The 10,869-nt window shown below is 35.2% G+C and overlaps 1 protein-coding gene across 3 annotated transcripts in view; it reads right to left on the bottom strand.

Moving 5' to 3' along the window:
- Window positions 1-210: 210 nt before the first annotated feature.
- The window catches only part of RAD54B (RAD54 homolog B), a 67,442-nt gene continuing 56,783 nt past the window's right edge, over window positions 211-10,869 (bottom strand). For 2 of the 3 annotated variants that reach the window (XM_085305702.1, XM_085305781.1), the window contains exons 10-15: window positions 9,802-10,092; window positions 8,236-8,411; window positions 5,594-5,855; window positions 4,198-4,264; window positions 3,672-3,872; window positions 211-622 (exon numbers count right to left, since the gene is read on the bottom strand). In XM_085305702.1, the coding sequence (XP_085161828.1) occupies window positions 405-622; window positions 3,672-3,872; window positions 4,198-4,264; window positions 5,594-5,855; window positions 8,236-8,411; window positions 9,802-10,092 (1,215 nt within the window). In that variant the 3' untranslated portion in view covers window positions 211-404. Of the gene's footprint in view, window positions 623-3,671; window positions 3,873-4,190; window positions 4,265-5,593; window positions 5,856-8,235; window positions 8,412-9,801; window positions 10,093-10,869 lie in introns of those variants that run through there. The other variant, XM_085305613.1, reaches the window with a different exon arrangement.

Raw genomic sequence — 10,869 nt, 5'->3', positions numbered from 1 at the left:
ATGTGTATATTGCCTACCATCTTTTAAAATCTGGCTGAAGGAGTTGCCAACTTCACATTTACAAGTAATAAATCATTACGATCAAGTGAAAACTATAAAACAGAGAAAACACATGTAAAAATGTATAAAAGCAATCTTACTAATTATGATACTAAAAGAATAGAATAGTTGAAAGAAAAAATAGGTTTATAAATGTATTATAATGTAAATATGACTATCTTAGTAATAGCTGTAACTTTGTATAACTATCAGGAATAACATTTGCACAGAAACCTCATCAGAAAGACACAAAAGAATTTGGCAAAAAGAACAAAAGGTAACTGCATATCTTTTGYTCATTATATCTATGAGGAGGAGGATGAGAATTTTAGGGAAAAACAAGCTTCTCTGCATTTTAAGTTATATTAGGTGGGGGAAGTTGGACTAGTTACATTCTGGAAAATGAAAGAAACATTCTCATTTATCCTTTCGAGGAAAGGATCATCTAGAGTCTGATGTCGCCCAGAGAAATGTTTCCATTGCATCAGCTGTGACATGGAGAGTGGTTTCTTTGAATTAGGCTTCCCATGGTTTTGTCCAAGTTGGCAACCTCTAGATACAGAAGGCTTTTCTGACGAATGATCTGAAAAATGATACAGCRGACTAATCAGAGAAAGCTGAGACAGAAATTTCTTAGTCTGAATCAATAAGCCAGTTTGTGGTAATGAATGTGGRAAAAATAGAACAGTAAGTGTAATCCTTCTATGTCAATGAAAACCAAACATATGTGTCCACAGTCAGAGAGGAAAGGGTGTTTCTTGCCTTGATTATCAAAATCACTGTATGTAGCGCAAAGAAAAATCCTTTTATAAATAAATGGAAAAGGAAATGCCTTATCTGGCAATTTCGCTTGTGCTCTCTTCCTAATTCTGTGMTACTTCAGCTGTCCATGTTCTTTAAGTAACTCTGAATATGGAAGTATCCTGCACCAAATCTCATGCTGGCTTCTGTTTCCTCTCAGAGGAGTCATTCCGATCAGCTAAGAATAGCTTGGATAGCTATTTCATTGACTCAGGACACTAGAGGTTGATCTCTAGTGCACTTTGAAYGTCCTGGTTATGCCAAGTTGTTTAACAGTGTACTGTATATATTGTGAGTCACAATAAGGAGAGGACTGTTTCCTATAAAGCACATAGCCAGAAATTCACTTTGCACAAAGGATTCTAAAGCCCCAAGCAATACAAGGTCATTGCAGAGTATCTTATGTTTTGCTGACTTCATGATTCATCTCACACACGTGACAAAAACAAGTTTGGATGGACAAAATTGCATCGTTGTTATTGGTTTAAAATACGTGGTCAAATATTTTCATAGTAGTGTTTCCTAGGAAATATCAGTGATATGAGCAGCATGATGATTCAGAGTATTCTTAAGATTTTGAAACTTTTACCTGGAGACCCCATAAAAACTCCTACATAAAAGACTCTTTCTAACTGACATATGATTCACATTTGTGCTAGACATCTTCTTTTACTGTCCAGAAGAAAATTTAGGATTAGCACTTCTCAAGTTCTTAGGGATTCTGCATTGTTAACTCCRTAAACTGAACCATAATCAGATAAAATTATAAGCTTTCAGGTTTGTAGCTCATCTGAAAACCAGAAGAGCAAGCAACCCATCTGCAAGATCCATATTGCAGTTAATTACTTCCTTTCGAGAGTCCTGTGGTTTGCTAAAGATGTCCYCAGTATGAGAACAAAAGGGTCTTGATCAAGAATACCCAGTCTTATTGGTAGTTCTAAGAGAGATCCCAGCGCCAAGATAATTAGGTCTTGAATTAATTTTAAGCTCAGAYATTGTGCAGCCTGTATCATATTGCTTTGTTCCCTTTCAGTTTAYCTTTTGAATCATGATTGTTAGAAATGTAGGAGATATGAGCCTTGGGAAAGGCAAAGAGACCAACTAATGGTAGCTGAATTCTGGGGTGATCAAACTGAAGACCACCACTCACAACAATTTGACTAGGGAACTGCTGAGTCAGTTGCCTGCTCTTTAGGAAGCCAAACCTTCCCCTGCTCATTTCCAGCTCTAAAATTTAAGAATGATCTTCAGGTTTTTCCATGATTTATCACCACAAAGGTTCTGTTCACTATAACTAAGACATGATTACCTTTGAAGTTCTGATTACATTCACTGCCCTGAAGTTCAAGAGACTGAAGCTGTGGTTGAACTGATGGAACTAATATGTGTTCAAAGAGTAAGAAAAGCAGTTAAGAGCAATAATACAATTGCAAAATGCTAAATAAAATTATATGCACCTGTATTCACCATAGAAGTAATGTTTTAAAATCTGTTTGTATCTCCGCAGTCCAAGAGCTCTACTCTCTGCCTCAYTGCACATTAGTGAGAAAACACGACTAACATTTAACAGCAAAGGTGCCTTTTCCACACAGATCTGAACAGCACCTGAGCTATATATTTCCCTATGTAAAAACAGAAGGTCGAATTCTTCAACTATTAAAGAAGGGTACAAAGACAATTAATATTTGGAGCAAAAATAAAGGAGAAAGTTAAATTCTTAAGGCCACAGAAGTATTATGCATTTCAATAACCAAGCCCTCCCCTACTTTGGGTAGAATGAGATGAGAAAGGAATACAGCTTTATCCTATTACCTGAAGACATTGAAACCATCAAGCAAAATAGTCACACTGAGTCTGTATTACTTAATTCATTATTTGTGTTTGTCAAGAATATGAACACTCTGGTAGCCATTTCTTTCGCTCTTTTTACAGTGATATCTTACTATGGTATTTTATTGTGGTTTTACTGTGACATTTAGAAGAGATCTATATTTGCACCTCAYAATCACATTTTTAAATATTGTATATGGGTATTTCATGCCCAAAGGAAAGAAATATATCAGGGTAATAGAAACTCTTTCCTTTGAGAAACTAGATGAGCTATAAAAACTAAAATGGATGGAGTGTAGACATAACTTAAACAAGGTAATACTTTTTTTTTTATATATATAATCCTGCTTTTTACTTAAACCTACATACAACACGGAGTTAACACAATTCTGACATGCAGAAAGAACAACAGTCATGTTTCTGCAGAAAGGATAGATGCAAAAATCTACAATTTGGGTTTATGACTGCCAGGTTAYCTTCCAGCATCTCTCAAATGATTATTTTAATCGTCCTGCGTCAACATTAGCTAATAACTGTGAAATGAAAGAAAAGAAGATATTTTCAGAGATTTGGTCTAGCATTATCCAGATCTTCATCTGGTAGTTGCTGGTGTAGCTGTCCATGAGTAAGCAGCTTTTGAACCAACTTGCTGCATTTTTACCAAATAATYATTATTGTCCTTGAATAGTTAGAAACAAAATACTATATAACCTCATTGGATAGCTAACCATCACTAGTCCTGCTGGCCATAGCTAATTCAAGGAATTAAGAGGTGGGATATATACACTGATTGTTACTGCAAGGAGTGAATTTTTTCTTAATCTTGTGAAGGGGCCCTATGGGTTAGAAAAATCAGGCAATATCTGGAAGATCCTATAAAGAATTTCATTACTTTAATCCTATTTTACTGGGTGTCAAGAGTTTTTTCCAGTGACAGACCAAATACTGAAAATGGATGCCCTTCCTCAGCAACGGCTAGAGATAATGAAAAAGAAACTCACTTTGATGGTCTTTCTTTCCCATACAATTGCACTCAAGCAAGTCATGGGTAACACAGCTGGAATCTTCATGAAGTGTAAAGAGATTTCTAAGCTCCTCAATGGAAAAGTGGATGTGTTCAGAGGTCTTGGAAAGGTCTACAACTGCCCCAGAAAGGTCTTGCTTGCTGATCTGTCTTTGATAAATCTTCTCTTCTATTGARCCTGTATTGAAAAAAAAAAGTAGATGCACAAAGTTAATTTTTGGCCAATACTTCTCAAAAAGAAAAGTCAAATCCATTTTTTCTAACAATATTCATAGGAAATACTGAACTATTATTTTCAGCTATTAAAACAAAGGCAAAGCAAAGGCAAATGAATCAATGTGATATCTCTATTCTAACTCAGTTCAGAGTGAATTATATCTTCTATATTTTTAAATATTTTTTAAAGAATGAGTGGTTTCCAAAAATATTCCCTCTGCTTATTTTATTGACAAAATATCAATAGCTATTCTCACTCTAGGATATGTCTGAACATCACCTCCAACCTGTGGTTAGCAGTCTGTAGATGCACACAGTATGTTTCTGACCATCTCTCCACACCCTCGCCATTGCCTAAAAGAAGCAAAAAGATTAAAATTCTTAATAGCCTGCTCTACAATTGTATTTTAGGTAAAACATGCAGCCTTTTCTCATCAAATTACCAGTTCTGCTAGCTCATTCAAAAGGATGTTGTCCAAACAAAGCATTCCTTAATAGATGTCTGTGATTTTTTTTATAAAAACCTTCTGGTGTTAACTCTAAATAATTTCTAAAATGTAATTTACTTTCTAACATTTATGCTCCTCTTTCTCTGTGTAAGAAACTAGGGGTTCCATTTGTTTTCTGCTACTAACACTCTCTTCATATTTTCAAAGTCTTAGTAACAGTTTAATGTCTCACAGGAATATTCATCATTCTCTTCTTCTCCCGAAACATTTTTGCCACAGTATATCTTTAAAAATGACATTTCCATTTCTATTAAAATTGTAAAATCAGTGTTTTGCACACCCTTTAAGTCCTAAGCAAAGAAAAAAGTAACTGAGAGAGCACAGTTACAGGACTTTTGTCAAAAACATAGGATTACAAATGTATATTTGGTACAGGTACTCACAACACAGCATGCAGTATTTGGCAAGCTGTAGCAATTTTCACTGATTTACCTGACTCTGTTTCAACCAACTAGACAAGTGACCACATGAGGGTACTGATTCACACTTAAAACAGGAGTAAGGCCAAGAATCAGAGCTTATTTCAGGTATTAACTACTTAGCATTAGCRTATAATCGGAGGTTTCTTACTATGTTTGTACAAGGATTTTTAAAAAACTGCCATTGTTAAGAAGTATTTTAACCAAACATTCTTATGCCAACTAAATAATTTCTTTAGATTAAAAGTATCATTACAAGAATAGCCTGGCACTTGGCTTTGTTTTCTTTCTTTTAGCATGGCTGCCACGTGATTTTCTCGTTCTCTTAATTCTCATCAGGACCTCTTCCTTTTCTCAGGTATGACAAAAAGTTTTTTTTTTTCTTTTCCTCAGCAACACTCACTACACAATCTAATCATAATTTTCTTTTCTTTTTAGAAAACAGTAGCTTTCCAGTTAATAGGCGATCAGGAGACACAGGGGGCACATGACTCATTTCTCAAAGGAAACTAGAATTTACTCTTTTCATTTTTTACTGCAAGGGGGCTTCTAATGATACCAATATATATAATTTGACAGAGAAATGTTTCTCCTTTTTTTCCCTCTGGTAGAGCTTTCCTCCAACATCATACTCATCCCGACGCAATGGAATGATAATCAGGTAGCAGTGAGACATGATAAGTCAAACATTTCAGAATCAATCAAAAACTCATTCGATGCCCATCCCAACCCACAAGTACAYAGTTGTGTCAGACCTGAATATCTGTAGCTGGATTCCAGTCGATATCATACAGGATCAAATGAGATGCTCCAACCAGATTCAGTCCTACCCCACCAGCCTTTGAACTCAGCAAAAAGATAAAAGCTGGGCTGAATTTATTATTAAAACTATCAACAATCTGTTGCCTCTGGGAGACAGGAGTATGTCCATCAAGTCTAGTATAAGAGTATCCATGACGTTTGCATGTCTCTTGCAATATATTCAGTGTCTGAGTGTAATTGGATACCAGCACAACTCTGTCAAACAGGAGAGAAGGTTATCTTGCTATCTTAGACCCTGGTAAAGTCAAAGTACAATAACAAATTACTGAAGACATCTAAGGAAATAAAAATCACAAGTCAAGTAAAAATTACACATGAACCTGAGATTACTCCTAAATCGTAAAACATAAAACACTTAATATTAATTTGAAGCATATACAAGATTTAGATGCATTACATCTATTGTCAAGCATTCACATGTTAAGTATTTTTTTTCCAACAGAATTTGACTTAATGCATAGACTGCAGGGGTCCAGGACCAACCACAGAGATAGTTTTTTTTTTAAATCTCTACTTATACAAAATAGCTGTTGTTAAGAAAAAGTATAGGCATTTGCAGAGGGTGTCATAGAGGCTAACACACATTTTTACTTATACTTTTTACTTTTTACTTATACTTAGAGGCTCTACATTTTTACTTATACTTTTTAAGGAGATTGGAATTGAGCCTGTATATTGAAAAAAATTATTTAGTACTGATGACAGCAGAGAAACAATACAAAAACCCCATAAATAGTAGATTATAAGTGGCACAACTTTAAAAAAAGCTACAGTGGAGTTATGTACACAATCTAGAAGAATTATGAGAAACAAAATCATGCCTGTCAAATAGGAAGACAGCGCCTCTTGCCTACATCTTGAGACTGAAAGGAAAGGGAATGAGGGATGGCAAAGGACTTCATAAGCATTACAGTTTTGGAAGGTGTTAATGCAAATTCAGTCTCTTGGTCCCTTAAACTAATGGCCTATACTATGTCAATGTTTTTTCTCAGAAATTTTGACTACATAAGTTTCAGAGATCTGCAAATTTAAAACTTCTATCCTTCCAGGTAYTGAGCACAATTCTGCTGAGAGAACATAGAAAGATCTATTGAATTTAAACCATAAATAAAATAATAAGCAGATAAGGCATTTGCTGCAAGATCTGGTTTGGAGGTCTTTTACAATCTAAACTGAATTTACAGAATTCCATCAAAAATGCTGTATTCTTTTAATTATTTTTGATTAAAAATAAATACAGAAGAACTAGACAGATGATTTGAAGAAATCTGGTAAATTAGCATTTTAAAACTGTTTTGAAGTATTTTTGTTGTTACAACTTATTTTACAAATGAACTATATTCAAGACTTGTTTGTAAGATTTTGCAAGATTGATTTTTTTGTCCAAACTAAAATTCATATCTTTGTTTTCACTCGCAAATAGAATATATACTTTCTAAGGAGCTTGGAACTGAGTCTGTATGCTGCAAAACTACTTAGTACTGATGACAGTAAATGACAGTAGAAAAACAAAAAAAAGAAAAACATAAATAGTACTGAATTTAATCAGTAAAATTTTTRAAGTTGCAAAATAAAGCCTCAACACTAGTTGCAACACAGCTGCTCCCACAGCACTGATACAGGGGAAACTGCTTTTTCCTTCCCATACTTTTTAGCTCCAGGAATATGGCTATGACTCATTCAGGTATTTAGCTGACCCTGGTTTCAATGGATGTTAAGCATATTCCTATGACAAGCTCAGCTTTTCTGATTTGTAAAAAAAAAAGAGTATCAGAAAGAAACAAATTCCATTGTAACAGTGCCAAGAGATCTGCTAATACTTCCCACTACTGAATTGCAGCATGTCCTATTTAGGCACCAATTTACATCAACTTAAAAAATTTGAAAAATAAATACTTTTGGAGCAGCTGGACTTTAGGGCATGGGTGCACAAAAATCTTACCCTGGAATACAAGAGTATGTGAGATCCCCAAGAACGAGCAATCCCCCAGTAACTGGCCTTGTGTATTCTATAACCCCAGCATGAACCAAAATGCTGCGTGTCAGCACCATTTACCGCGGGGGACACAGGCAGCTGCTGTGCCGGTTCACCTGCTAGGATTCACTCCTGTGAACATGCCCTACACAGAAAAGGCAGCAAGCACTGAACAATCAAACATGATAAAAGAGCAAGGAACTCATAATCTATGAATTAAAAATATTTTTGTGCAATTTTAAATATTTAATACATTAAATAGTTGCCTCAAGGAGATGCAAAGCATTAGGAAGTCTGTGCAAGTGCAGGTAATATGCCATAGTACAGGGGTTGTAGCAAACTCTTTCTTAGTTGTTGAAACTCAGTATGAAAAGTTCATTTAGCTGGAAATAATACAAGGAGTAACTTTGAAAATTATGMCAGCTCCAAATCCTAGTTTAGTAATTTAACAAGGAAAAGCCAGAAGTATAACACACAAATATATTTAGCAGCTCTGCAAAGCCTTTATTTTGAATGTTATATCACTATACATTTGAAAACAAAACAGAATAACCAGAAGATCACCTCCACATCTCCCTTTAACTTTTCYTTCACACTTGCCTTTCAGAAGAGCTGAGTTCATGGATTGCTGCTAATAGCTTCACCAGCACCTGCAACTTTCCTGAGTCAGTTTCAGAGGAAGTGTCAGAAGTATAATCTTGTGGGAAGACTTCTCTCAAACCTTCATAGAGACTGGATTCGTCATGTTYGTCACATACAGAGTCACTAGTTTTTTCCTACGAAAAATAGAAAGATTTAAGCTCCTTGTCCTCTCTAAAATAATTCTGTTTAAACTTTGCTAATATTTTTATTACAAAGAAAAAGTGAAACATCAAAAGCCAACATAAACTAGTGTGTCCTGTGGGCATCACTTTAAAATACTGATAGCATTTACACCTTGGTTTATACCCTATAATCTAAGACATACTTACAACTTAGTAGAGAACAAGTTGAAATACTAAAAATTGAAAAATGCGTTTCAGTTCTAGTTCTCTTTCTAAAAGCTCAAACAGATATTCACACAGTAAAGTCATATCTAAAACTTGGAAAAAGAAATCAATGCTCTGTTTATTCTTTCCAAATTCCATGACACCTTATTAAGGAACTCCACAAGCATTAATTTTTTTAAAAAGATGGTGTCATTAAGATTCAGTTATGTAACTGGAAATGAAGAAAAGCTGGCAAGTAATAACAGAGTTAAAATAAAATAGAAAAAAAATACAGGTAATATTTTGCTGCAGTTTGAAAATCATTGTTTCACAGAGAGGAAAGAGTCAAACTAACCAAATCCCAAAAGCACAACAGTGATAAATGGCATGCATTCATTCACCTTTCCACCTTAATAGTTTCTAAAGATTTAAACTTTCGCTTATGAAAAATTTCTGATACTTATACTATGAAGTAAATTCAGTGAACGTAGGCAGTTTTGTCAGTCACAGGCACGTCATGCTATGGACAKACCTACAAAGTCTGGAAGAACGTCTTTAAAGAAAGATTTACATTTCCACTTTGATTAGTGGCTATAGAAGTATTACTAACTTCTATCACACTATTTGCCTATAGGATTGAGAACATTTCTGTATAAATAACAAGCTGCACAGTGATAGGATTCCAGTAAAACTGGAACTGGAGACATCTAGCATCTCTGACACACAGCCCCTGCAGCTCCCACTGTCACTGAAGTGACAGTGAAGGGTATGCAAGAAAGGGTGAAAATCATCATGCAGACGGGGAGTTTCTAGAGAAATGAGCAGAGTATCCTCCAACTGACACTACAGTTAGAATTTCAAGTGAGATTTATCCAGATGCATTAGCATTCAAAATTACATTCCTTTAGAAAAATTATTTTATCATGATTGTTGTTTGTAAAATTCACATTTTTATGTATTTTTACAAGCATTCACAGACTAGATTAAGAGGGTAAATTACTCTAAGGCAACAGGAAACGGATTAGATACACTCCCTGTGTGCATTTCCTAACACTTGCATTTTTGAAAGCCTGTGTCCTAAAAAGCAAGTCATATATGAGGAGAGAGTATAAAATGATCTTTGGGAACACACACATTGACCATAACACTTTTTCTAGTGACCTTCACAGCCATCCGCTCTACACACACAGACAGATACCTTTAAGGCTTTAAAGAGAAGACAAGGATGATTGCAAAGTTTTTTCAAAGCTCCTATACATATTAGATGAGAACTATTTTCTAGCCTGCCTTGTAGACAGGACCTAATAACTCGAGAATTAAGCAGTTTTCGATACAGTTCAAGTTGCAGTGCTGTTGGTTGGCAGAAGATTATGCTTTCCTTCTTAGGGGGGAGAAATTTGTTTATAACTTCCTGTGTTCTCCTAAGAATAAAGAGTCCAGTTAGGCGTGTGAGTTCTGTTGCTCTTTTTTCTCCTAGTTCCTTTTCTTCCTAAAAGGATAAAGCACAAAATTAGTGCTAATCTTGCATTCCATCACAATAATTTTCTATGTGATCACAATAATTTTCTACATGATTTTAATTATGTAGAAATGAACAGTTTAAATGTACAATAACACTTTCTGACACGGGGCTGTAACGACTGGTTCTTCTCCAGTTAGTACTCCTGCACTAGCTTAGCTCTAGGTCTGCCTTCTAAAGATTTAAACAAAGGAAGATAACGTCCCAGAAGACAGGCAAGGTTCAATTATCTTCCAGAATTTCTTGACTGATGGAACAAAATCATGTAGATTTTGCAATGCTGTGAAGAAAGCATGAATGAACAGCATATCATCATACGGCAATTTGCATGGCATTTGTGGGAATGCAAGGTGCTGGAAGAATACATTTTGCCTGATTATGAATAAGCAGCTGAAGTGCTATGGTCTCAAGGTMCATGTATTCCTCCATCTCCCTTTGGAGAACAACAGTATTTTATTTCAAATAGGAGGGTGGAAAGCTTTTCTTACGATTAGTAGTCCTGAACAATGTCAAAATGCCACCTTTTCCAATTATTTTCRTGCCCTAAACCACTTTAAACATAAGCTGAGCTAGGACCTTACACACACAAAAAAAGACAAGAGAATGCACAGTAGCATCCAACCCCTCCCCCCCCCAAATATATTAGATCTAGAATCCTCAAATGAGGCAAAAATGTTGGTTACTTTGAATAAGCTAGTCAGAGTTTAAGTATTTAAATCTCATTTTATTCCATAGGAAGTAAATTTC

This window comes from Rhea americana, unplaced genomic scaffold (genome assembly GCF_003343005.1).
Source record: "Rhea americana isolate MKP2758 unplaced genomic scaffold, rheAme1 scaffold_0, whole genome shotgun sequence".
In the NCBI taxonomy this organism is placed as follows: Eukaryota; Metazoa; Chordata; class Aves; order Rheiformes; family Rheidae; genus Rhea; species Rhea americana.
This window is presented reverse-complemented; position numbering and strand designations above follow the sequence as displayed.